Source organism: Dromiciops gliroides, chromosome 4 (genome assembly GCF_019393635.1).
Source record: "Dromiciops gliroides isolate mDroGli1 chromosome 4, mDroGli1.pri, whole genome shotgun sequence".
Classification (NCBI taxonomy): Eukaryota; Metazoa; Chordata; class Mammalia; order Microbiotheria; family Microbiotheriidae; genus Dromiciops; species Dromiciops gliroides.
This window is the reverse complement of record NC_057864.1, coordinates 337,338,381-337,366,369: the sequence shown is the minus strand read 5'-3', so window position 1 is coordinate 337,366,369 and position 27,989 is coordinate 337,338,381. Positions and strand designations below refer to the sequence as shown.

Below are 27,989 nucleotides of genomic sequence, written 5' to 3'. Positions count from 1 at the left end.
AGAAATATATCAAATAATAGTTGGCAGAGTAGACATCCTTGCCTTTTTTGTTCAAGACATTTCGGTCATGTTCAACTCTTTGTGACCTTACTGTGGGATTTTCTTAGCAAAGATACTGCAGTGGTTTGCCATTTCCGTCTCCAGCTCATCTTTACAGATGAGGAACTGAGACAAATAGAATTAAGTGACTTGCCCAGGCTCACATAGCTAGTAAGTGTTTGAGGCTTGATTTGAACTCATGGAGATGAATCTTCCTAATTCCAAGCCCAGTGCTTTATCCACTGCCCTACCTAACTGCTTTACTTCTGTATTTACTGGGAAAGGTTTTAGTATATCTCTTTTGTATAGGATGCTTGCTTTTGGTTTTCAGTAGATACATTTTATGATGCCAAAAAGGTCCCTTTATGGCTATACTCTATAAAGTTTTTAGTTTAAATTAGTACTGTATTTTGCCAAAGGCTTTTCCTCCCTCTATTGGGGTAATCATGTGGCTTAGAATGTTTTTATTTTTAATATGAATAATTATGTTGATTGTTTTCCAATGTTGAATTATACTTGCATCCCTGGTACAAATTCAAATTGAGCATAACAAATGATTTCTTAGATTAATCACTATAGTCTGACAGGATTTTATTTTAAAATATCGAATTGATATTCATTAATGTTCTCACTCTACAGTTCTCCACCTGTGCTTCATTCTTCTCTGGTTTAGGTATTAGGAATATATTTGTCTCATAAAATGAATCTGGGTGAGTGTTTCTCAATTTTTGAGAATAATTTGTTGCAGTATTAGTACTATAGAGTGGGCCAAAACTTACAAAGGGATTTCAATATTTAATAACTTCTTTATTTTTTGTATTTAATTTATAATACCATAACATCATATATAGTATATATATATAGGAAATTAATTTAGGGACAGCTAATTGGCTCAGAGGATAGAACACTGGCCCTGAAGTTGGGAGAACCTGAATTCAAATCTCACCTCAGACACTTGCTGGCTGTGTGGTCCTGGACAAGTCATTTAACCCCAGTTGCCTCAAACATCCGGGGCCATCTTCAGTCATCCTGATAACATATCTTGCTACTGGACCCAGAAGGCTCTGAGAAGAGAGAGTGAGATTGGTGACCTTGCAGAGTTCTCCCTCACTTAAATCTAACTCACCGCAAGTCATGACCATCACCCTGATGTCATGGTCTTTTTCGAGAATGAAGGACAAACAATAATAACCATAGCATCATAAACAGTACATATAGAAATTGTATTTGGGGCAACTAATTAGCTCAGAGGATAGAGCACTGGTCCTGAAGCTGGGAGGACCACTGAGTTCAAATTTCACCTCAGACACTTGTTAGCTGTGTGACCAGAGGCAAGTTACTTAACCCCAATTGCCTTAAACATCCAGGGCCATCTCCAATCATCCTGATAACATATCTTGCCACTGGACCCAGATGGCTCTGGAGGAGAAAGTGAGGCTGGTGACTTTGCACAGCCCTTCCTCATTTAAATCCAATTCAGTGCAAGTCATGACATCCGTCATGGTCCTCTTAAAGAACAAACAAAAACAACAAAACAACAGGAAATTAATTTACATTATGTGTGAAAAATAAAATCTCATAAATAATTAAAAATAAAGAAAAATAATTTTCAAAAAGTTATTAAAACATTGTGACTTTTGTCCCACCCTGTAGTTCTTTAAAAGGTTGATAGGATTTTCCCTTGAATCTATCAGGTCCAGGATTTTTTTCCTTCGGTAGTCCCTTTAGAGTTAGTTTGGTCATCTGTGAATTTGAGTATTTTATATTTTTAAAGGCATTCCTCTATTTCTTTTGTGTTTTCAGTTTTGCTAGCATGACTGTGTATAGTAAATTCTGATTATTCTTTTTCTTTCTTCTGGTTTTGTGTTGTGGTTTCACCTTGTTCGTTTGCTATTTTGTTGTTTTGATTTTATGCCTTTTTAATCAGATTGGCTAAAGATTTATCAATTGTATTAATATTTTCAAATAAATCAGCTTTCTGCTTTATCATTTTGATAGTTTTTTGTTTCCAGTTTATCTCTTTCTCTTCTAATTTATTATCTCCTCTTTTGTGCTTACTTTAGTTTTTTGCTGGATAATTTTTTAAAATGCATATTCAGTTTATTAATCCTTTTTTTCCTATTTTATCAACAGATGATTGTTGGGATATGATTTTCCCTCAAAGACTACTTTACCTGAATCCTAGAAATGTTGGTATGTTGTTTCATTATTGTCATTTTCTTTCACATGATTGTTTCTATGATTTAGTCTTAGACTTACTTATTATTTAGTATTTCATTCTTAAGTCTTTATTGGGTCTGTGTTGGTCTCTCAACTGATTACTATTTGCATTGTATTATTGTCTCTAAAGGGTATATTTATTATTTCTGCAATTTTACATTTTTCTGTGCTCTGATGCATGGTCAATTTTTTTTTAAGTTCCATGAAGTGCTGAGAAATACATACATTCTTTGGCCATCCCATTTAGAAGATGCCACAAGTCTTTTTGCTCTAGTGCCTTGAAGAACTTGTTCAGTTTTGTATTTTGCCTTCTGTGTATCTTTCTGTTAAATTTATTTAACACTGAGAGACATTAAAATCTCCTGGAACTATTGTGTTACTGTCTACATCTTCTTGGAGTTAATGTTTCCTTTATGAATTCAGATATTAAGGCATTTGAAGCATATCAGTTTCATATTGATGTTGGTTTGTTGTGAATTCAGCTTAATGCCATTTCCTCATTTATCCCTTTTTATGTTTTGAATGTTTTTGCTTTGTCTGATAGCATAATTGCAGCTTTTGCCTTTTTGGACTTGTCTAATACATCACTAATTTTTTAACAGCTCCTAATTTTTACTTTGTTTATGTCCTTGTCTTTTATGTTTCTTGTAAGCAACAGATTTTAAGGTTTTCTTATGCAATCTGTCTTTCATTTTATTGGATTATTTAATCCATTCACATTTAAAGTCATGAGAGCTATTTTTATGTTTTTCTCCAATTGTCTCTAACATTGTTTTTTCCCCCTAAGTTAGAATTTCCCTCCCCCTTTTCATCTGTAAGCACAGTATTATGCCTCTTCAGTTATTTTACATTAATCTATTTTAAGGCAGCTCTCTTCCCCTCTTTCTCAAACTCCTTTGGTTTGTTACCTGTTTTCCTGGTTTTGAATTTTTACTCATTAGTTCATTTTATCTAGTATGTTAATTCTCCTCCTATTTTTCCTTTCAGTTAAGTAGTCAAGTAAAATTCTCCTTCCTCTCCTCTTCAACTTTGCTGGCTTGCCATTTTCTAAAAAGGAATGCTTTCCCTCAATCTCTTCATTATTTATTTGCCCTTTTTATTTATTATACGTTTTCATTCTTTTATTCAAGGGCTGCATACTTTTTAGTCCTTTAGTTTCTGTATTCCTCATAAAACTAAAACTTATAAAATAACTGTATTTTGGTTTCCTTCTTCTAAGAAGTTTCTATATTATTACCTTATAGATCTTGCCTCTCAGCCCCCCCCCTTTTTTCCTGTTGTTTCACTCTTAGAAATATTATTATGGGTGATAGAAAAGATGTTGCTTCATGGTAGGAATTTTCCTATATCCCTGATTGTGCAGTTCACAATTGATCTTTGCCCTCTTCATGATCATTATTTTCCCCTTTGCTTTGAAATCACCTCCCTAGGTCCATGTCCTCCCACTCTTCTGGGTTTCGGCTGCCTCCAGATGTTCTGATCCACCTTCTCTTGAGGCAGGATGATTAGTCTAAGCACCAAGTTCCTGAAAATTGTTATACCCATTATGTCCCCAATTTCCCTTTATAGGATATAATTCCTTCTCTTGTTAGCATTTATCAATAGTACCCACTCCCACCATTGAATAAGGTTTCTCTTTTCTTCCCCTCTTTTTCAATTCTGCCCTTTACTTCTTTGCCCATTCTGCTGTAGGATCTTTTTCCTGAGGGACTAAAAAAGTTATCTTGCCTAGTCTTTTACTTGTTTAGGGTACATGACATAGTTATCTATCTTCTCCTCCCCCTTTTTATGTGCCTTTCCCTTCTGTAATTTAATCCTACAAAAACATGCATTTATTTGTATATGGGGAGGAGGGGGTGATAAGAAAAGATAGAGGCCATTAGATTTAGTCCATGATGTTTCAACTTTTGTCTCCATTATCATTTCTATTTGACTTTGGCTTTCATTCTTATTTTGTGTGTATTCAGAAAGAAATTTCTTAAGAGTGCTTCTGTTTTTATTTTGTAATTGATGTTGTTCTTGGTTGCAGTATTTCTTGTAGTTTTTTTTAGAGAATGATTTCCTTTCTAGGAATGTTTCAAATGCCTCATTTTATTTCACATCCATCATTTCTCATTAATGGTTAGGCTCAGATTTGTAGGTTAGGTCACCTTGGGTTGCATCTGAAGCTTCTTTTACCCTTTGGAATAAATTAATCTACTCCTTCTTACAGTTTCTGGTGGGTGTTGCATAGTCTTGTGTTATTCTATTTTCCTTTCTTTTATATTTCAGAATCTTTGTCCTAGTCACTTAGAAATTTCTTGTTTGTCACTGGAATTGTAAAATGGAACCATTATATCTATGGGAGATTGTAGCATATTCCAACATCCACTAGACTACAGGGATAGTAATTTATGTTCCTGATAGGTTCCATCTACTCCCATGATCTCTTTGAGTGATGGAATATATTAGATATACAGGACCTAGAAGCAACAGAATATGGTGGCATTGATAACCAACTGCTGGTATAAGGTTTCATTCACTATTCCACAAAAACAGCTGGGAAAACTGAAAAACAGTCTGGCAAAAATTAGGTTTGGCTCAACATCTCATATCATATAAATGCCAAATGGATACTTGAGCCATGTAAAAGGTCATACCATAAACAAATTAGAGAAGTAGGAAAGGAGATACTTTTCACAACTAAAGATAGGAGAAGAGTTCATGACCAGAGACAAGCTGCACATAATAGAGTCATAGTTCCAGATAAAATGTTCTTTTCTAATTCTTTGCACATGAAAATCTTCAAATGTTGATATTTATGAAGATCATAATAATATAAAATTTAATTTAAAAAGAGGAAGGGTCAAAAATAATAGCAACGAAAGGACAATGAGAAATGGGGTAATAGTTCATTTGGATAGGAAGGCACTGGCAATTTATGCTTTCAGCTGCCAAATCCTAATGATCTTTTCCTAGCTCAGTCTTCCAAAAAAAGATGCCGACCAGATTGAGGAATGGGAGTTTTGAGCTAATCCCTCTTTAACTGGCAATTGATGGGAAACTGTTTCCTCAGGCTGTGCTATAGTCTTACCAGGTACCAGCCCAATCAATTAGCAGCTTGGGGGGGGGGAAATAGTTCCTTAAGTTTCTGATTCCCATTGTCTACAACCTGAGAGCCCTCAAAATAAGAGGCAAGAGAACCCCACCAAGAGATCGTGAACCTACTTGCCTTCCTTCCATCTTGGTTTCTGGCTTCTTTCTTCCCAAAACAGTTCCAGAAATCCACCTTCCATATATGTTACCACAAGAAAGAGTCTAAGATAGCATCACTTGGGTCTTTTGTTTCTTTGGCAAAGAAACTGTGAACTTTTTTGCCTCTAAGTCTTTATTAGGTGGGAAGCCTGTGAAACCAGGATTACGCTTGCATGGTTCCAAAGTGATGGTTGGACCAAATCATAGTTCAATTAATATTATTTAGTTGTTTTATCTAACAGTGACTGTTTTCATTTTTTGTTATTTATGTCAATTTGGGTAGCTAGGTGACATAGTAGATGGAGTGCTGGGCCTGTAATCAGGAAGACCCATCTTTCCCAATTCAAATATAGTTTGAGATGCTTCCTAGCTGTGTGACCCTGGGTAAATCACTTAATCCTGTTTGCCTCAGTTTCCTCATCTGTAAAATGAGCTGTAGAAGGAAATGGCAAACCAATTCATTATCTGCCAAGAAAACTCCAAATGGGGTCATGAAGAGTCAGGCACAACTGAAATGACTGAACAACAACAAATGTCAATATGTAGGGTGTGAGGGCATCAAAAGACTTGCTCTGCAGAACCAGAAAAACATTGTACACAGTATCATCAACATTGAGTGTTGATCTACTGTGATGGACTATATTCTTCTCACCAATGCAATGGCACAGAAGAGTTCCAGGGAACTTGTGATGGAAGAGGATCTCCAAATCCAAGAAAAAAAAAAAAGAACTGCGGAGTATAGATGCTGAATGAACCATACTATTTCTTTTGTTTTTGATGCTGTTGTTTTTTTTTCTATTTTGAGGTTTTTCATCATTGCTCTGATTTTTTTCTCTTATAACATGACTAATGCAGAAATATGTTTAATGTTATTATGTGTATGTATGTATGTATATATATATATATATAACCTATATCAGATTACCTGCTGTCTAGGGGAGGGGGGAGGGAGGGGGGAGGGAGGGGAGGGGAGGGAGAAAAATCTGAAATTGTAAAGCTTGTATAAACAAAAGTTGAGAACTATCTTTACATGTAACGGAAAAAAATACTTTATTAATTTAAAAAAAAAAAGACTTGCTCTGGAGCAGCTGGGTTGTACAGTGGATAGAGTACCGGACCTGAAGTCAGGAGGCCCTGAATTCAAATCCAGCCTCAGATACTTGACACTTACTAGCTGTGTGACCCTGGGCAAGTCACTTAACCCCAACTGCCTCACAAAACAACAGCAAAAAAAAAGCTTGCTCAACAATAACAAAATGAACTCAATTATGTCCAGAACAGAACTCATTATCTTTTCCCCTAAACTCAACCCTCTTCTGAACTTCCCTACTATAGTGAATGGCACCACCATCCAATCACCCTCAGGCTGGTCATCTACTCTACACTCTCATCATATATACATACATATGTACATATACATACATGTATATGTGTATATGTACATATATTCAATAATGTGCCAATCTTACCCTTTTTATCCCTGTATCTTTTACATGAATTATGTGGGCTAATATGGACTATCTATTCCCAAACTGTGGTAGGGCCTTTGGAGCTTGTATTGGTCTGATCAGTCAGTCAGACACACCGTACCTTAACCCCAACATAATGATGTCATTTGGGTCCTCTTGGAGAACAATGACAACTACCACCACCAACACTTATATTCCTTTCTCTCCACTCACATAGGCTCCACCCTAGTTCTGGACCTCATCACTTCTCTACTGGACTATTGCAATAGGCTTCTTATTCATCTCCCTACCTCATGTCTCTCCCCATTCCAATCTGTCCTCCACAAATGTCAAAGGGACTTTTCTTAAGTGCACATTTCAACAGGTCACTCCCTATTCAACAAACATCAGGGGTTCTCCATTTCTTCTAGAATTAAATATAAGCTCCTCTCTGATATTAAAGCCCTTCACAACCCAGCTTTAACCTACCTTTACTGCCTTATTACACATCACTCCCCTTCAAGCACTCTACAATTCCATCATTGTGACCTCTTACTGTATTTCATACGTGGTATTCCATTATCCACTTTCATGCCTTTGGAACTTACTCTTCCTCAAGGTCATTTCTTAAAAATTTCCTTCAAGATCCATCTCCAGAGCCACCTTTATGAAGAGGTTACTAATGCAATCACTTCCTAGAGTCCCCTCCCCCAAATCACCTCAAATATATTTCACATCTATTTTTAATTTTCCTAGATATATATATGTACATGTTGCTTCCTTGGATAGAACGTAAACTCCTTAAGGAAAAGGATTGTTTCACCTTTGTCTTTGAAACAAAGCACCTAACATTTGGCACAAAGTAGGTGCTAATAAATGTTTGTTCACTGATTGATTTTATGCACCTCCCTGGTCACACAGGCCTAGTATTACACCCCTTAACATTCATTCACCCTCAGTCTACTGATATTTGATACAAAAGGTTCTCCTTCCACATAATTCTTGGCTACCTTTAATAATCAGAGACAAATAAGAGGAACATGTCACCTTCAAGATCAATCAACTAGTATTTACTGAATTAATGAAAAATATCTTAATAAGCTTTTTCTATGAGCAAAACATATGAATAGAAAAGCAAAACAGTCCCTAATTTCAAGGACATCATATTCTAATAAGGAAAGACAACACAAATAGAAGGTTTCATCTGCAAGTTAGATGGAAAGGCTCAGTGTTTTGTTTTGGTTTTTTGTTGTTCTTGTTCTTGTTTTTAAGGCCCAGTAGTGTTTTTTTTCCATATAAATATTTTATTATTTTCCAGTTACATTTAAGGATAGTTTTCAACATTTGTTTTTATAAGATTTCTAGTTTCAAATTTTTCTTCCTTTCTCCCTTCCCTCCCCCGTCCCCAAGATAGCAACAACCTGATATAGTTATATATGTTCAAGTTAACTGGATTGTAATCACACCTGGTGATCCAGTTAACTTGAAGTAGGCTAATCAGCAGTCAATCACTCTCACTTGATTCAATCCATCTAGATTAATCTCCAGGTGGGTCTTTGAGTATCTGCTAAATCCCATTATTTCATCACACTGGGTCAAAGGGTATGCACAGCTTTATAGCCCTTTGGGCATAGTTCCAAACTGCTCTCCAGAATGGTTGGATCATTTCACAGCTCCACCAACAATGCACTAGCATTCCAATTTTTCCACAGCTTCTCCAACATTTATTATTTTCCTTTTTTGTCATATTAGCCAATCTGATGGGTGTCAGGTGGTACTTCAGAGTTGCTTTTATTTGCATTTCTCTAATCAATAGTGATTTAGAGCATTTTTTCATATGGCAATAGATAGCTTTGATTTCTTCATCAGAAAACTGCCTGTTCATATCCTTTGGCCATTTCTCAATTGGGGAATGACTTGAATTCTTATAAATTTGATTTAGTTCTCGATATATTTTATTGTTTTGTTTTGTTTTTTGGTGAGGCAATTGGGGTTAAGTGACTTGCCCAGGGTCACACAGCTAGTATGTGTCAAGTGTCTGAGGCTGGATTTGAACTCAGGTCCTCCTGAATCCAAGGCTGGTGCTCTATCCACTGCGCCACCTAGCTGCCCCTTGATATATTTTAGAAATGAAGGCCCAGTGTTTTTTAAGGGAGCTGAGGTGAGAACTGATTCACTGAGCCTCTACTCTGGGCAGCACTGTCTCAGGCAAAGTTTCAAAGCTGAAGGAACTAACTTCCTTGAGAACTGTGGGTTTGGGAGAGTCACTATCACTGGTGGGAAGGGGTGGATGGTTGAAGGACATCGGGTAAGACCCATGCACTGGTTAGCCTCTGGGATCCTAAAGGACAACTACATGGGATGAAAGAGAAGCTTTTGGGTTTTTCCTATTATTTAGCAGACTAGCAGGATGATGAGGCCTTAGAAAAGAACATGGAGACCACAGAACAATGTACAGGGCATACCCCACATTGTCTCCACTAATGATGACTCACTAAACCGTGACTTCTGTGGATACCTTTAGGAGGAAGTATGCTGCCTGGGCTCAGAGCAGTGTTGACACAGGTGAGGGAGGAGCAGAACATGCTGACTACATGAAAGGTAGGGACTTTGTGTGTGAAACAAGCTGTGTGTATTAACACCTTCTGCTTCTCCTTTCCAAGTTCCTTCTGAGGTTACCCCATGCATACCAATCTCTGTCTCCTTTCTTCCCTCCCTTTTGGAACTGGCCCAGACTACATTTCATGATTTTGCTGAGGCCTCTGGCCTGATTCCCTTAGTGATTTTCTGGCTTTGATCTGGGTCCAGCATTGTTTGCTCTTGTGGATCACTTTTCTGAATTATAACCCTATTCTTCTCCAGCTGTGTTATCTTCCTATGGGGTTGCAAGTTACTCCTAATAACTGGAACTTGTGGTGGCTAAGTGGTATAGTGGATAGAGTGCCAGGCCTGGAGTCAGGAAGACCATCTGAGTTCAAATCCAACCTCAGACACTTACTAGCTATGTGATTCTGGGCAAGTCACTTTAACCTCTATCTGCCTCAGTTTCCTCATCAGTAAAATGGAGATAATAACAGCACCTAACTCCCAAGGTTGATGTGAAAAGCCAATGAAATAATAATTTTAAAGCGCTTAGCACAGTGCCTGGCACATAGTAAACATTATATTAATACTGCTGTTCAGTTCTGTCTGATTCTTCATGATCCCATAGGGGTTTTCTTGGCAAAGATACTAGAGTGGTTTCCATTTCCTTCTCCGGCTTTTATAAATGAGGAAATTAAGGCAAAGAGGGTTCAGTGACCTGCCCAGGGTCACACAGCTAGTAAGTGTCTGAGGCCAGATTTGAACTCAGGTCTTCTTGATTCCAGGCCCAAGCTCTAGCCATTGTGTCATCTAGTTTCCCTATATAAAATATTAGCTATTGTTATTATCAGTATTATTAGTTTGACCTTAGTCAAGTCACTTTACCTCTGCCTCAATTTCCTCAACTATAAAATAAGGATAACAATGAAACCTTATTTATTCCCAGGGTTGTTTCATGGATCCAATGAGATAATAATTGTAAAGTATAGTCCATGTAAAACTTAGTTATTATTATCATTATTTAACTGGTGGTTCTTACTTAAACCTTCTTGGGGTTCAATTTCCCCAAATGTTAAAAAAAAAATGAAGGGCTGGTTCTAGATCTAAGATTTTGTAATCTGGAAAAGCAATGAGCAATGTTCTTGGAGCCCAGAATTTGAACTGAAGGAACTTGGGGTACAATCCCTGTTCTAGTACTTACCACTTGTGTGACCTTAGACAAGTCACTTAACTAGTCTCTCTGGGCCTTAATTTAAAAGAAAAAAATTAAGTTGAAAAACCAAGGCATCTGACAGCCTGCAGCGGGTCCGAGGAAGGTCTATCCGCATAGCGAGGGGTACCTGATAGCCCGCAGAAGCCAGAGGACAGTAAGGCGGGGCCTGCTCACTCCCCGCCCCGCCCCCTTTACGACAGGCCGGATTGCGGCGCCCAAGATGGCAGCGCCCAGGGCACGGGCAGCAGCCCTGACGACTCAGGCACCGGCGCGGAGGAGGAGGTGCTGAACTGTCCGACGGCGACCTAGTGCTTTCCTGGGCCCGTCCCTCCGCTGGAGCCTCTGACTCCTCCCCGGTCCCCGGTCCCGCGAGCGCCTGAGCCATGACCTTGCGGGAGATGCTGCGCCTGCCCCGCCGCCCCGGAGCCCCCAGCGCCCTGTGGCGGACGCTGCTGCGGCCGCCCCCCGCGCCCCGGCGAAGCCTCTTCTCGGGATCCCCGACCCACTGGAACCAGGTGGTGTCGGAGGCGGAGAAGATCGTGGGCTACCCGACCTCGTTCATGAGCCTCCGTTGCCTCTTGAGCGACGAACTCAGTAACGTCGCCATTCAGGTGCGCAAGCTAGTGGGGACGCGGCATCCGCTGCTCAACACGGCCAGGTGAGCCCTCCCGCCCGTGCGCGCGCGCGCGCCCCGTCCCGGCGCCCCGCTGTGCCGCACGTACCTGGGCACCTGCGCCCCTTCTGTCCCCCCCTCCTCTTCTCGTCCTTCTCGGGCTGGGGGGATCTCCCTTGGAGTACACTCGCTTATCTGCGAGCACGATAAGGAAAAGGAAAAAAACAACACACACACAAATCCTTTTCTCAGCTCTTCCCCGTTATTACTGACTCCTCTTTGCGACCGCTTCTGATTTATTCTGTTTGCACATAGATCTTTGCACGTTCCTTCCCCCCCCCCCATTAGATTGTGAGCTCCTTGAGGACAGGGACTGATGTATTACTTTTCTTTGAATCCCCTCTGCTTCTCCCTGTCCAACACTTTCTGACTTCACTTGGGGCTTTCTTGGGAAAGATACGGCAGTGATTTGCCATTTCCTTTTCCGTTTCATTTTACAGATGAGGAAACTGAGGCAGACAAGGTTAAGTGACTTGTCTAGGGTCACACAGCTAATAGGTGTCTGAGGCTACATTTGACCTCAGGTCTTCCCTGATTCCAGGCCAAGTACTCTATATTCTTTGTCACCTGGTGGCTTCATGACTGTGCTTATCACAAAGTAGGTGATTAATCAGTGCTGTTTGACCTACTGACTATGGGAATCCTGTTTCTTCAGGGCTCAAGAGGCCATTCTGAGAAGCCTTTCCAGCCCTCTTAGTTGAAAATGATCCTGTCTCCTAAAAATGCCCAGAAACATTTTTTGTCAGGATCTCTTTTATCCCTCGGGTTGTATTTATTTGTGTGCAGTTTTTTTTTTTTTTTGGTGGGGCAATTGGGGTTAAGGGACTTGCCCAGGGTCACACAGCTAGTAAGGGTCAAGTGTCTGAGGTCTAATTTGAACTCAGGCCCTCCTTGTTCCAGGGCCGTTGCTCTATCCACTGCCCATCTAGCTGCCCCTATTTGTGTGCATTTTATACCTTCCAGTTCAGGCTGTGTGGAAGGAGTTTTATGCAAGTTTTGGAAGAAAGCTGGCTCAAACAGTAGCCCCTTGTGGACAGGAACCCTGTGTTTGTTTTTCTTTGTATCCCCAGTGCCTAGCACAGTTCCTGGAACATAGCAGAGGCTTAATAAATGTTTATTGAATTGAAATTGTCCTACATTTTACAAAATATTACTTGTTTCCTCAATTGAGGAGTTTGGAGAAGATAAAGGGGAGAGGAGAGTGAGGCATATCACGCAATTCCCTTTATCACCAGCAACCCCAGTTATCAGTGTTCTCAGACTGTTGAGAGTTAGAAAGAATCTAGTCTAACGCTCTCATTTTACAGATGGGGAAACTGAGTCCCAGAGGGGTTCGGAGAGAGGCAATATACTTCTCTTATGTTGTAATTACTTCCATTCAAATGCCCTACCCACGGTTTGAAAGAAATCCCGAGTTCTCAAAAGAAGAACCAGTAGAGTGCACACTTTCTAAGTCCTACCAAGCTGGGAAGGATGGATGGATTTTATGTCTTCCATGTGAAGAACAGCCTAAACATAGACATTTAGCACCAGGAAGTTGGTAACAAGCCGGATTTTTTTTCTGCCATAACCTCTCAAGACTGCCTGCTAAGATATATAGACTGGTTGGCATCTGCATGGATAGAGTACACACATTTACTACTACTACTACTACTACTACTACTACTACTACTACTACTACTACTACTACCACCACTACCCCCACCACCACCACCACCACCTACTTACTACTTACTACTACTACCACCACTACTGCATTAAAGTTTGTAAAGTGCTTTACATATGTTACCACTTTTGATCCTCACAACAGTCCTTTGATGTAAGTGCTTTTATTATCATTCCCATGTTATTTATGAGGAAACTAAGGCACAGAGAGGTTACATGACTTTCTCAGGCCTTGAATTTGAACTCAACTCTTCTTCACACCAAGTCCTGTGCATTAACAACACCACCTAGCTGCCTCAATGCCTAAGATAGCAGGAGTCCTTGAAATAAAAAATATATGGGAAGGAGTTAAGATAAAGCAGAAATCTGTGCAGGGTTTGCACAGGGATGTGAGTTTGTTAGAACAACATCCTAGAAGGGGTTCTCTTTTTTCCTGGGCCTTTTTGAATGCATAACCTCTGGAAGAGATGCCCTTTCTGGATTAACAGCTCCGTAGTTCCTACCTGGGTTGGGGAAAAGCTTTGTTCAAGGCCCTGCCCAGGGAATTCTTCAGAGTTGGAGCAGAGGTCTGGCAGTCAGTATTAACTATCTTCATGGAATTCTGCCTATTTTCCTGAACTTTTCTTGTTCATTTGAAACCAGCCATTTGGGTTGTATGTCAGACCTCTTGTTTTATGCCCATCTTCACTTAAGAAAGGTATGTAATTTGATTAAAAATTAGAGTTACCAAATCATAGGATCGAAAATTCTCTCACAATTTGATTTTCTGGTCACCTCCAAGATTATAAAATCTTTGAAGACAGCAACCAAAATAAAGGTTAACAATAATACTGGGGGCAGCTAGGTGGCGCAGTAGATAGAGCACTGGCCCTGGAGTCAGAAGGACCTGAGTTCAAATTCGGCCTCAGACACTTGACACTTCCTAGCTGTGTGACCCTGGGCAAGTCACTTAACCCCAATTGCCTCACCCTCCCCACCCCAAAGAGCTGCTCAATAATAATAATAATAATAATAATATCCATTAATATATCACAACAGTGCTCACTTGAGTTTTAGAACAAAAAACCCTATCAAGGTAGGTAGTATAAGTAGCATTGTTTTATAAGAAAATTAAGGCTCAGGAAGGTTCCCTGTGTTATTTATTTATTTCTGCCCTGTTTTATATAGCTAGTATGTGCCAAAGGCAAGACTAGAACTCAGTTTTTATCTTACTACCCTTTTCTCCATGCCCTTCATCTTTGTGTTTCTAGCACCATATAGACATTTAATAGCAATAATATCGAGTGGAGAGGCAGTGTAATATAATGGATAGAGAGCTGTTTTTGAAGCCAGTAAGACTTGGATTCAGGCCCCACTACTGACATAACCCTGGAGAGGTTACTTAATCTCTCAATGTTTAGGCAACTCTCTAAATCTGTAATAAATTGCCTAGAAGGTGCCAGCCTGCACTGATAATAGGAGTTTCCTCTTCTGGGAGTTCTCTCTGCCAAATGAAATCACAGGTTCATTCCCTATTGCTTAATAGTATCATAGATTTAAAACTGCAAGGAAATCTAGAGATCACTAGTCCAATACTATCATGAGGAAACTGAGGACAGGGAGAGCAAATGACTTGCCCCAGAACACACAGGTCCAATGTGACACAACCTGGGTCCAGATTCAGGCCAGACCCCAACTCCACATGTTAGAGTTTGTAGAACTCCAAACCTAGCATTCTTTTAGCTGTATCATGCAGTTTCTTTGTTGAATGTCAAAATCACTTTTAGGAATACTACTTTAATTGTGAAGAGGTCTATAATTTCACATGTTCACTTGCCCTTTTTACTAGTGTAAATAGAACCCCCCTCTAAAGTTCCATGAGTTGCTGTGGTCCAGAAAGTGATGATTGGATTGTCTATAAAACTTCTTAGTGATGAGCCTCCTTGACTGGCTGGCCTTTTGACTTATGGTCAGTAGCTGAACCTGTACTTCAAGCCTCTCCAGCTTGACCTAGGACCTGCCACAGTTTGATCTTCACTGGCATAGTCTTTGAGACCTCAGGGTTACTGCAGTGTCATAATAAGGCAGCCAGATAGAACTTGAGTGGAGAAACCTCCATTTGATTCTCTTGTATCAATAATTTTACTTATTGATTTACTTAATGCTGAGAATCACATTCTTGAGGAAGTGTCAAGATGAAAGACAAGAGAAATTTAATCAAGAAGGTTTTTTTAATTCATTTTTTTTAACTAACAAATTTATTTTCTTTCCCTCTCACTCCCCACCCCTTTGGGTGGGGTGAGTGGAAACATTCCCTGTAACAGATAAGTATAACCAAGCAAAACAAATTCCCTTATTGGCCATTTATCTATTGGCCATTTTATGTGTAGTTAAATATATGTGTATATCTACCTATCTATCATTTGAACTCTGAATGTATGAGCTCACTGTCAGGAGGTAGGTAGCATTCTTCATTGATGCTGAAGAATAGTCGATGGTCACCGCACAGATCAGACTTCTTACAGCTTTCGGTTATTTACTTTTTTAACAGTGTTGTTGGCTGCATATAAAGTGTTCTGGTTCTGCTCATTTCATTCTTCATCAGTTTATACAGGTCTTCAGAATGGTTCATTTTTATAGTATTGATGTTGCAGTGTAAATTGTTCTGATTATGCTCACTTCACTGCATCACTGTCTAATCTAATCAGGGAGTTAAATGATTTAATCAAATCTGGTTATATACAGTTATCTCTCCCACATCATGACTTCCTCCATCCTGGTTTCATTATATCGCTGGTCAGCATAAGAAATTAAATAGAGTTTTGGGGGTGTTTTGCTGAAGCTGCAAACAATGCACAAAGGCCAGAAGAAGACACAGAAAAAGTTTAGAAACTCAGAAATGCACAAAATATATGTATAGTACTATCAACATAATTTCTTTTAATACCATAAAAACTAACACTTATTCTGTGGTACAAAGGAAGAGCCAAAAAGTTTTTACATGGATTTTCATGATGGGGTTGTGGTCAAATGCCACACCCTTAATCCCTACAATGTGGATGGGATAACTGTAACTTTTGTGTTATGGGTAATAAGAACAAACCTAATAGGAACTGAGAATTTTTTCATTGGTTCTGAGTTTTATATTTAAAAAATTAGGAAAATCTGGCATTGGGTCAATTTCAAAACACTGAGCATAGGGATTGAGGAGGTGGCAGGGGTAGTGGTGGAATGATGAATGAAGTAATTTAGCAGTAGAGGAGGGGTGGAAGTATAGTAGAAGGAATGGGTCTCATCGTCAGTTCTTAGCTCTCTACCATGTCTCATATTCATCTCTTCCTCCTCAGCGCTGCCAGTTTCTCCATTGGAGGGGGGTAGTAGGGAGATAGGGAGAGTTCTCTTAGCCTAAAAGTGAAGTTTCCTTTGCATGGCATTCCCGCAGAAATGGTCAGAGATGGGTTTTGTTAACTAGGGAGGAGAAATAAAATAGCCCCAAATTGGAAATTTCATATTGTTATTTAGAATGGCATAAAGATAAGAACAAGCTGTTTTGACAAGTCAGCTCATTTTATTAAGAGATGAATAGCCTGGTTTATTTAGTAGAAAATACAGTGGACTAAGAATCAGCAGACCTGTTTCGGATGTTACTCTGCTGGGCAATTATGGTAAGTCTCTCTTTTTAAAAATCGTTCTTCTACTTTTATTATTGCACTATTTTTAAAAAATTTAAATATTAAATATTTTTATTTATAGTTTTGAGTTCCAAATTTTATCCCTTCTTCCTTCCCATCCCTCCCCCGCTTCCCTGAGGTGGGAAGTAGATATAGGTTATACATGTGCAATTATGTAAAACATTACCATATTAGTCATTTTGTATAAGAAAACTTGAATAAAAGAAAAATGAAAGAAAGTGAAAAATAGCATGATTCAGTATCAGTTCTTTCTTTGGAGGTGGATAGTATGCTTTATCAATAGTCCTTTGAGATAGTCAGGGATCATTGTATTGCTGAGAATAGTTAAATCATTAATTAACAGTTCTTTATCAAACAATATTAAATTAATTATCATTAATTACATAATTAATGATAATAAACTATCTCTGTGTACAATATTCTCCTGTTTCTGCTCACTTCACTGTACTTCAGTTTATATAAGTCTTTCCAGGCCTTTCTGAAATCATCCTGATTGTCATTTCTTAGAGCACAGTAATATCCCATCACAATAATATACCACAGCTTGTTTAGCCATTCTCCAGTTGATGGGCATTCCTTTGATTTCCAGTTCTTAGCCACCACAAAAAGAGCTGCTATAAATATTTTTTGACCAAATAGATCTTTTTCTCTTTTTGGGGGATGTCTTTGGGATATAAATCTAGCTGTGGTATTCCTAGATCAAAGGGTATATGCACAGTTTTATAGCCCTTTGGACATAGTTTGAAACTGCTCTCCAGAATGGTTGGATCTTTTTACAACTCCACCAACAGTGGATTAGTGTCCCAGTTTTCCCAGGTCCCCTCCAATATCCAACATTTTCCATTTTTGTTATATTTGCCTCTCTGATAGGTGTGAGGTGATACCTCAGAATTGTTTAATTTGCATTTGTCTGATCAATAGTGATTTAGAGCATTTTTTATGTGACTATAGATAGCTCATATCCTTTGACCATTTATCAGTTGGGGAATGACTTATATTTTTATAAATTTGGCAAGTCTCTTAACCTCTGTGTGCATCAGATTCCTCATCTGATAAATCATGATGATTAAACTAGCTTATCTCCAACTTCATTCCAATGGTAAACTTTCACCTTCATGTATTGTTATCCACCCTCCAGACTCATAGGGAAATTCTTTCAAAATAAATATCTGAAACCTGATTGACACCTGCAGAATCTTTGACATATTGATATGTAGAGGATGTCAGATTTCATTAGAATGTTTTTGATTACATTTAAATACTGTTATACCAAGAAGTATTACTACCAAAATGTTTCAGTTATAGCAAGTGGTTCACTTTCATCAGCAGGAATTTGAGTTGCATCTCTTTCCTTATATAACATTTTAATAAAGTTACTCAAAATCAGGTCAGGAAGGCACTAATAATTGTTGAACAGGATATATGATGTGTAGTTCAGAGTAAAACATTACTGACACATTACAAATTGCTCAAGTGACATACCCTTACCTAATAGGGACCATCAGAGAATATCCAGTGAAACTCCAAGTGAGGCAACAGCAGCATATCATGAAATTAAATTAGTATGTGTATTTTAGACTAGAAAGCAGTGTATTCCTCTAAATTTTCATTAAAGAGCTTAGACACACTTTCCTAGTATAGTTCAGTATCTCATCTGGATGAATTTAGATAAGGTTTGACAGGGTGCAGATGCCCATCAAATTTAAATAACATAGTAGCATAATTTTAATTATTTTTGAAAGAGTGATTTTGGGAACTTTCAGGAAAATGGTGTTTATTAAACTAAACTAGTGTTCTCTCTTACTGAAAGCAATTAAGCTTCGTGGTGGAAATAAGTTTTAGCTTTTAAATGATTACATTTAAGTAATAAACCTATAATGTAACTGAAAAAAATGGTGAAGCATAATATATATCCATTGCCTTGTTGATATATCTAATTGTAAGAATCAAATGATTAGAGGCAAAAGTTTCATTTTAAGTACTCTAGTTTTTAATAATTGCCAGTAATTTCATTCAACCAACATTTTATCATTTTGTTCTTGCAGAATTTTTTGTATATTTAGTATAGTTCTGCAATGTGACTTTTAAAAAGCCTTTTTAAGGCATACTCAAAATGAACAGATTTATTGCTTAATTGTTGCCTTGTGATGCCTTTTTTAGTAGCAGATTCCTGAAGATCTATGTATCAGATTAACATCTTAATGGTTTGTGCTGTAGGATCCTAATCCATAAATTTTGAAACGAAGTATTTATATTTACTCTTCATTTCTGAAATGACAGAAGAATGAATAAAATTGTATTGATTCCTTCCCTATAATGTAACCAAATCATAAACATTTAGTTTAATAATGCCTTACTGAATTCAGAATTCTTTTTTGTGGTTTTGTTTTTATCATTTTCAGATTTATATGACATAACATTTGGAAATAATTTCTAATCTCTGACACCATTTAATCTGACATTTTGCTACACAGCATGCATGAAGAACTAGATTACATTATGACTGTTTATGATTTTCACAATCAGAAGTCAAACCTATATCTTGTGGAAGGGAAAAAGTAATCTGCATTTAAATCTACAAATCACACGCAAATGGGTTCTGTAAAATTGCAGAATCATACAGTAAAATCTGACTTGCACAGATACCAGATTTTCTGATCACCAGTGTCATTTCTTCTGCCAGCATCTTGGCAAACTTATCTGGAAAAAAGACCTCCGGGAAAACCCATTGCTTACCTCCTGATTTAGCCTACCCACTTGTCTACTCAGGGACCTTTCTCCCATCCACCAAAGCTATTCTACCAAGAAAAGGAAAAACAATACATATTTCAGTTGGTAACAGTTCCCAGATCTGTCTTGAGTAGATGATAATTATGCCATTTACAACAATGTAGCAATTAGCTGATTGTTTTCCCCTTGTTCTTTTAGGTGTTAACTATCTCTCTGTAGTGTACATTTACAATTTGGTATACTAGTCCTCATAAATTAATCACATCTTTGAGTCCCCACTATTTGCAAAGTACTATAGGAAATACAAAGACCTATTAGACACTGTTCTTGCCCTGAAGAAGTTTATGGCCTGTTCGGGAAGATAAAACACAGGTAGATAATGTACTTGAATTCAACAAGTTTATTTAGCCTCCTCTATGCCAGAGGCCTTGCTCCGTACTGAGGTTATGGAGACAAAATTGAAACCATCTTTGCCCTCTAAATTACATTATGTAGGTGGTGGGAGGGAAGGGGAGATATCGATAAATCACACACATATACACATACACACTGATACTTATTTATATATATACACACACATAGATTTATGTATCTGTATAGATTTATGCATACCCATATATGTATATAGATTAATTTGTGTGTCTATGTGTTTTTATCTGTATATATGTACATACATACACATATATACACACGTGTTTATAACATACAAAGTAATTTTCAAGTCTGGAGGTGATTTATCAGAAACACTGTCAACTAGGGGAATCAGCAGAGGTCTCTTGTAGGTATCTTGAGCTGAATTATGAAGGAAACTAGTGGCAATAATACAGGTGGTGACAGAGAGCATTCTGGGCAATAGTCTGTACAAAGAACAGAGATGGTGAGTGACAGGAATAGAGAGCAGCAAGCAGGCAATGGTGACTGAAATCTAGAGTGACTGAAAGGGAATATGAATAGTCAGCCTGGAAAAGTAGGTTGGAGTCAGACTGTGAAGGACCTTACCTACCAAACCAAGAAGTGTATATTTTATCCCAGAGACAATAAAGAGCCATTGAAGCATCTTGATTGGGGGAGTGATGTGGGCAGATTTGTTTTGAGGAATGTTTGGTTTTTTTTTTTTTGTTTTGGGTCTTTTTTTTCAGGCTGTTCAAAGGGTGGTTTGGAGAGAGCAAACACTGGAGTTCACGAAATCCAATTAGGAAACAGTCATAATAGTCCTAATGACAGGTGATAAGGGCCTGAAATAGGGGAAGGTCAAAAGAGGATGAATTTGAGAGTTGTGGTGTTAGAATCAACCATTTGATAAACATTAAGTGCCTACTGTGTGCCAGGCATTGTGCTACGTGCTGTAGATACAAAAAGAGGCAAAAGACAGTCCCTGCCCTCAAGGAGCTTCAATCTAGTAGGGGAAACAACATGCAAACAAATATATACAAAGCAAGCTATTATTTAGGATAAATAGGAAATAATTAACAGAGGAAAGGCACTGGAATTAAGAAGATTTAGGAAAGGCTTCCTATAGAAGGTAGGATTTTAGGTGGTATTTAAGGGAATCCAGGGAGGTCAGTAATCAAAGTGGAGGAGATAGAGAATTCCAGGCATGGGGGCAGCCAGAGGAAATGCCCAGAGCAGAGAAATGCAATGTCTTATTCATGGAACAGGCAGGACGCCAGTATCACTGGTTTTGAAGAGTATGTGGATGGTAGTAAGGTGTAAGACTGGAAACGTAGGAGGGACCTAGGTTAAAAAGGGCTTTGAATGCCAAACAGTGCATTCTGTATTTAATCTTAGAGGTAATAGGGAACCACTGGAATTTATTGAGTTGGAGTGTGTGTGTGTGTGTGTGTGTGTGTGTGTGTGTGTGTGATGATTGGACCTTCATTTAGGGAAATCACTTTAGTGAATACATGGAGAATGGATAGGAATGGGGAGAGACTTGAGGCAGGCAGACCCACTGTTCAGTCTACTGCAGTAATCCAGGTGTGAAGTGATAAGGGCCTGCACCAGAATGATGGTACCGTCAGAGGAGAAAGGGAGCAAAATTGAGAGATGCTGCAAAGGTGAAATCCACAGTCCTTGGGAGCATATTGGCTCTGGGACAGAAGGAGTTGAGAGAGAGAGTGAGGAGTCCAGTATGACTCCTAGGTAATGAGCCTGAGGGACAGGGAGGATGGTGTTTCCTCTATAATAATAGGGAATGGAGGAGAGAAGAATGGTTTAGGGAGGAAGATGATGAGTTCTATTTTAGACATAATGAGTTTAAGATATCTATAAGTCGTCCACTTCAAGAAGTCTGAAAGGCAGCTGGAGATGCAAGTTTGGAGATCAGCAGAGAGTTGGGCAGGATAGGAAGATTTGACAATCATCAGCCTAGAGATGCTCATTAAATACGTGGGAGCTGATGAAATCAAGTAGACTAGTACAGAGAAGAGGGCTCCGGCAAAAGCCTGAGGGGGTAATCTGGAAGAGGATCCAGCTGATAAGACAGAAAAGGGGTGATCTGACTGGGTAGCAGAGAACCAAGAGAGAGTAGTGTCCCCCAAACCAAGACAGCAAAGAGTATCAGGGAGGAGAGAAGGACCAGCTGCGTGGTCAAGGAGTTGGGAATTGAGAAAAGGCCCTTACATTTGGCAACGAAAATATCACTAGTAACTTTGGAGAGCATGTTTTCAGTGGAACGAAGGGTGGGAAGCTGGATTATGAGGCATTAAGAAGGGAGTGGGTGGAGAGCAAGTGGAGGCATCTATTGTAGATCGTCTTTATGAAGAGTTTGCTGTACCCCAAAGGGTAGAAGAGATATGGGACCATATTTAGTAGGGAATAGAAGGATTGAGTGAGGGATTTTTTTTCCAGGAAGTGGGAGGCATGTGCATGTTTGTAGGCAGTAGGGAATGAACCAGTAGATAGATTGAAAATAAGTGAAAGGCTTTTTTGGTTTGGCGGTGTTTTTTTTATTGTGGTTTTCCCCTTTGGTTCTGTTTCTTTTTTTCACAATATAACTAATGTGGAAATATGTTTAACATGATTGCACATATATAACCTGTATCAGATTGCTCGCCTCTTTGGGGAGGGGGGAAGGAAAGAGGAAGACAAATTTGGTACTAAAAATCTTATTTAAAAAATGAATGTTGAAAACTATCTTTACATGTAATTGGAAAAAATAAAATTCTATTTTTAATAAAAAAGATAATAAGTGAAAGAATCAACAATACTTGGCAATTGGTTGGGCTTTATATAGGTATTAAGTGTAGAGGATAGGGAAATCACTATATTGGTATGAGACTTTCTGTGTGGCTTGAAGGATGATAGGAATTAGATGGGAAGAAAAGGAACAGTGTTCTGAAAAGTGGGAATGGTATTAGCAAAGGTGTGTGTATGTGGAGCAATGAGTGGATCAGTTTGGGTTTGTATAGGGGAGTGTTGTAAAAAGAAAAATCAGGCCAGATTGTAGAGGATTCTGAATATCCTGTTCTTACTCCTCTGGATTGGCATTCTCTTGTAAGCACTGAGGAGCCTTTGAAGGATTTTGAGCAAAGGACTGATAAAGTGAAAAAGATCAAGAATTAGGGGTTGGAGCTATAGAATGAGTTAAAGATCTCTTCTATTTTCAAGTAATTCATGTCACCAAATTCCAAGCAACCACCGGAGATCTTTATTTACTCATAGGGTGGTGCAGTGGATAGAGTACTGGGCATGGAATCAGGAAAACTCCTCTTCCTGAGTTCAAGTCTGGCCTCAGACACTTACTAGTTATGTGACTATGGGTAAATTGCTTAACTCTGCCTCAGTTCTTCATCTGTAAAATAATCAGGAAAAGGAAGTGGCAAACCACTCCAGTATCTTTGCCAAGAAAACCCCAAATGGAGTCACAAAGAGTCAAATAAAACTGGAAAACTCCTGAACAACAACAGCTTCCAAAAATTCAGATTAAATTTGGATTTTTGCTGCCGTGGTAGCATTTTTCTGAATATAAATTTACCCACTTAAATCAATAACAAAGTAATAAAGCCTTTGTGGAATTAGGTAAAAGGCCATGGAGGTGGTGCTATGAGAACTGGGCCTTGAAGGAGGACTAAGATTCCAAATGGTGGATCTAGAAAGCAGAGTAAAGGAATTGCTAAAGGAAGAGGAGCTGGCCTGAGGAAAGGGCTCAGAGGAAACGATGTGTAAGATGGGTTTGGGAATTGTCTGCTATGCCAGTTCATCTAGGTCCTCTGGTATAGATTATCCTTTAGGTAGTCATGAGTCATTGAAGGGTTTTGTTTTTAAGCAGAGAAGTGAATTTTGGATTATAATTTGTATTTTTACATATGTTTAAGTAATAACCAACTTTGGAAAGTTGTGAGCAGGTGGCCAACCTTAAACAGACAACTATACTACTATGAAAGTAGAGCCTAATGGAATTAAATTTTATTATTGGCTTGGGATTTCATTTTTACTTGGCTCCCCAAAAGAGCCTTCCTACCTAGGTTCTACTTAGCGTGGGTGTAGAAACCCAGAGCCAAGGTGATCAGGTGATTTACTGCCAATGTCCCAGAGAGCAGAGGAACAGGAACAGAAGAGATTATGGATGCCTCGTGATTTGGGTGGGGGTGGGGGAGTGAGGGGTTGCAGAGTGCTAGGAGGTAGGATGGAGGAAGGTAAGGAAGCTGCTCTGAGACCTCCCTGAAGATTACTTATTTGTTAAAAGAGAGGATTAGACCAGGTGATGTTGGAGTTACTTAAAAATGACTAGACTGGACTTTGAGTACCCCAGAACTTTATTAGTACCCTTTGCTTCAAAATATCATCTGGCTGCTTGAAGTTCACCAATAATTAGCTACGCAGTCTGAAAATCCACCATTTGGGGATTAGTTGGTGTTTAATAAACTACTTTTAAAAATGCAGATATCCTTTGGAGATTTGATTCCCACCTTTGTGTGACTTTGTTTTATGCTCTAAATAACTATCTAAGAGAGTTATTGCTATACTAAAGGAAGCTAGTTGGCAAAGTTGATAGAGTGCTGAGCCTGGAGTCAGGAAGACTCCTCTTCCTGAGTTCAAGTGCAGCTTCAGACACTTACTAGCTGTGTGAGCCTGGGCAAGTCATTTAACCCTGTTTACTTCCGTTTGCTCATCACTAAAAATGAGCTGGAGAAGGAAGTGGCAAACCACTCCAGTGTCTTTGTGAAGAAAACCCCAAATGGAGTTACAAAGAATCAGACGTGACTGAACCAACTGAACAAAATGCCTTCAAGTTTAGTAAAATAAACCTCATCCTTAACTTATCAATTCTGTACATCTGAAATTCTGTAAAGCAGGTATACATATAGTGAGGCATACCTGAGAGGCAGCATACTATAGATGAAAGAACTCTGGATTGGGTTCTGGTTCCCATTCTGCCACTTAGGAGCAGAATAATGTTTCTTAATATCCCCACAGCTGGAAGTGTTCTTTCCCTTCTGTGAACTGTCAGGGTATTTTGTTTAGGTTTTCCCTTGTGTACACACACTCTACTTTGTATTATACTTACTTGTAAACTCATCTTATTTCTCTTACTAAGTTCAACAATTCAGCAGACATTATTAAGTGCCTGTTAGAGCCTGGTAATAGAGAGAAGAAGAAAAATTATGTAGTCTCTGACCTTAGAGAGTTTATGATCTAAAAGAAGAATATGCTATATATACAAATGATGTTCCAAGGTAGAATCTGATTGGGACAAAGGAGAAGCACAGGCCACATGTTGTGAAAGAATCTGAGGAGTTAGTTGCCGCTCAGCAGAAAGATGGTAGCAAGAGGTATAGAATGAGGCATACATTTTCAGACACTGCTAATGTGATTGTTTTGCTTAACTGTACTGACTTATTACCATGGAGGCTTCTATGGAGGGAGGGGAGCCATTGGGAAGTGGCAGTGATGTAAACCCCAGCTTACTCCACCATCTGCTTCCTTGCTGTTGGACAGAGCTAGGGGAGATCACTGGACCATGCTAATTGGGTTCACTACAAATTTACCTTATCTAATCTCAGCTGGGATTTCGCCACAGCAAGGCAATCCCTCTACTCCCTCCTGGTTAATTCTTTGTCCCACTCTATGGCACCTGTTTCAATTCTTCTCCATCTCCCTCATGCCTGGAATGCATTCACTCCTCACCTTCTCTGTCTGCCCTGGCTTCCTTCAAGTCTTAGCACAATTCTGTCTTCTGTAGGAGGCTTTTTCACTTAGTGCCTTCCCTCTGAGGTTACCTTCCATTTTCTCATGCATATATATTGCATGTACCTAGCTATTTACATGTTGTCTCCCTCATTAGAACATCAGCTTAGTGAGGGCATGGAGTGTTTTTGCCTTTCTTTATATAGCCAGCATTAATCATGGTGTCTGGCTCTTACTACTGTAGTAACAAATGCCCATTGACTATAAAGAGAATATTGGGGGCACCTAGGTGGCGCAGTGGATAAAGCACCAGCCCTGGATTCAGGAAGACCTGAGTTCAAATCCGGCCTCATACACTTGACACTTACTAGCTGTGTAACCCTGGGCAAGTCACTTAACCCTAGTGGCTCTGCGAAGAAGAAGAAGAAGAAGAAGAAGAAGAAGAAGAAGAAGAAGAAGAAGAAGAAGAAGAAGAAGAAGAAGAAGAAGAAGAAGAAGAAGAAGAAGAAGAAGAAGAAGATTAATCAAACTTTTTTTTTTTAAAGAAAATTTGAGAGATTGATGCCTTTGACTTGGAATAATCAGGAAAGGCTTCTTGGAGGAGCTAGCACCTGAGTTAAACCTAAAAGGAAGGCTCTTAGGAGGTGGATGAGAAGGCTGCAGAATAAGATGAGTTTAATATAGTAAAGTATGTGAAAAGGGAGTAGAATAAAGATGGTAAGGGTAGGCTAAGGCTATGTTGTGGAAGGCATCAAAGGAGTTTGCATTTTGACCTGTTGGGAACCACTGAAGCAGAGGTCAAAGCTGTGTAGTAGAAAGGTTATTTTGGTAGTTTGGGGAAGGATGAATTGGAGAAGGGGTAAATGGGAGGTAGGAAAAACAGGAGGCTATTGCAATTGTCTAAACAAGAGGTGATGAGGGTCTAAAATAAAGATAGCTCTGTGAGTGGTAAGGGAAGGATTAATTCAAGAGATAATAATAGGCTGGCTGATTTGCCAGGATTCCAATCAATCACCCATAACACATTTATTCTGTGCCTACTATGTGCCAAGTGCTTTTCTAAGTTCTGGGAATATAAATAAAGGTAAAGGATTGTGCCTGCTTTGAAGGAGCTCTCAGTCTAATTGGGGAGACAACAAATAAGCAACTATGTACAAATAAGCTATATAAGGGATAAATTGGAGAAAAGCCAATTATCTCTAAAAGGGAAGGATTTGAGGGGTTGGGAAAGGCTTCCTGTAGGAAATGGGGTGTTACATGGGACTTGAAGGAAGCTAGGTAAGCCAGTAGGCAGAAATGAAGAGGGAGAACATTCTAGGTATCTGGGATGGCCAGGTAAAAATGCCTGGAATCAGGAAATGCTGTCCTGTTCAAAGAGCAGTAAAGAATTGACAGCTAATTGGATTTTTTGGGAAGGAGTTTGGGGGGGAAAAGAACTAAAAGGTGACTGTGAGGTTTTGAGTTTAGGTGAGGAGGAATATTGTGGTGCTGTTCAGAAAAAAAAAAATGGAAGGAAGAATGAAAGAATGAAAAAAAGATTCATTAAGTGCTTACTCTGTACAAAGCACCGTGTTAAATGCTGGGGACACAAAATGAAAAGTAAGACAATCTCACAGGAGTATGACAACACATATTGAAGGTTTCAGTTACAAGTCAGATGGAAAGGTCCCATGGTCTTTATGGTGCATCCGTAAAGCAGATGGTAATGCTTTTTCCTTGGTGTCATTTTCACTGATAAAATTATATTAGCTTCTTATGTTAAAACATTTGAAAATGCCAAGGACTTTGGTGCCAAAAATTTCCTTTTCTGGATCTTTTGGAGTTGTGGCTATATAGCACCTGCAGGTGCAGTTGCCAGGCTGCATCTCCACAGAGCTTGCTTCCCAGGATGATGACTGAGGGTCTTGGGCTGAAAGCTTCACTATTTCCAACGCTCTTAGATTCCGGGTGCTGGGCTGTCTCTGCTGGAGTCTGAGGGGAGATGGTTGTGATGGTTTAACTTGCCTAGCACATGCTGTCTCTCTCTTAGGGTGTGGGGTTTTTTTGTTTGGTTGTTTGTTTTAGGAGGAAGGGAGAAGATGATGAATTCAATTTGGAATATTAAATTAGAGGGGGGGTCAGTGAGGAGAATGAGGTTATCTAGTATATAACAGATGGAGATGTGAGGCTGGAACTTAGTAGGGTATATTGGAATTGGATCTGTCTGTCTTTCTGTCTGTCTATCTATCTATCTTATCTGTCTGTCTGTCTTATCTATCTATCATTCTGTCTGTAGATATACACACATCTATATATTTGAGAATTATCCATGTAAGTGAAGCAGCACAATGTAATGGAAAGAGTGCTTGTTACAGAGTTAGAGGACTTAGGGGCAGCTAGGTGGT

At 39.0% G+C, this 27,989-nt stretch overlaps 1 protein-coding gene across 1 annotated transcript in view; it reads left to right on the top strand.

The window, feature by feature from the left end:
* Positions 1 to 10,941: 10,941 nt before the first annotated feature.
* Positions 10,942 to 27,989, top strand: part of PDSS2 (decaprenyl diphosphate synthase subunit 2) — a 280,572-nt gene continuing 263,524 nt past the window's right edge. Inside the window, 1 exon segment of the mRNA XM_043963274.1 lies at positions 10,942 to 11,395. Coding sequence (XP_043819209.1) covers positions 11,121 to 11,395 — 275 coding nt within the window. The 5' untranslated portion in view covers positions 10,942 to 11,120.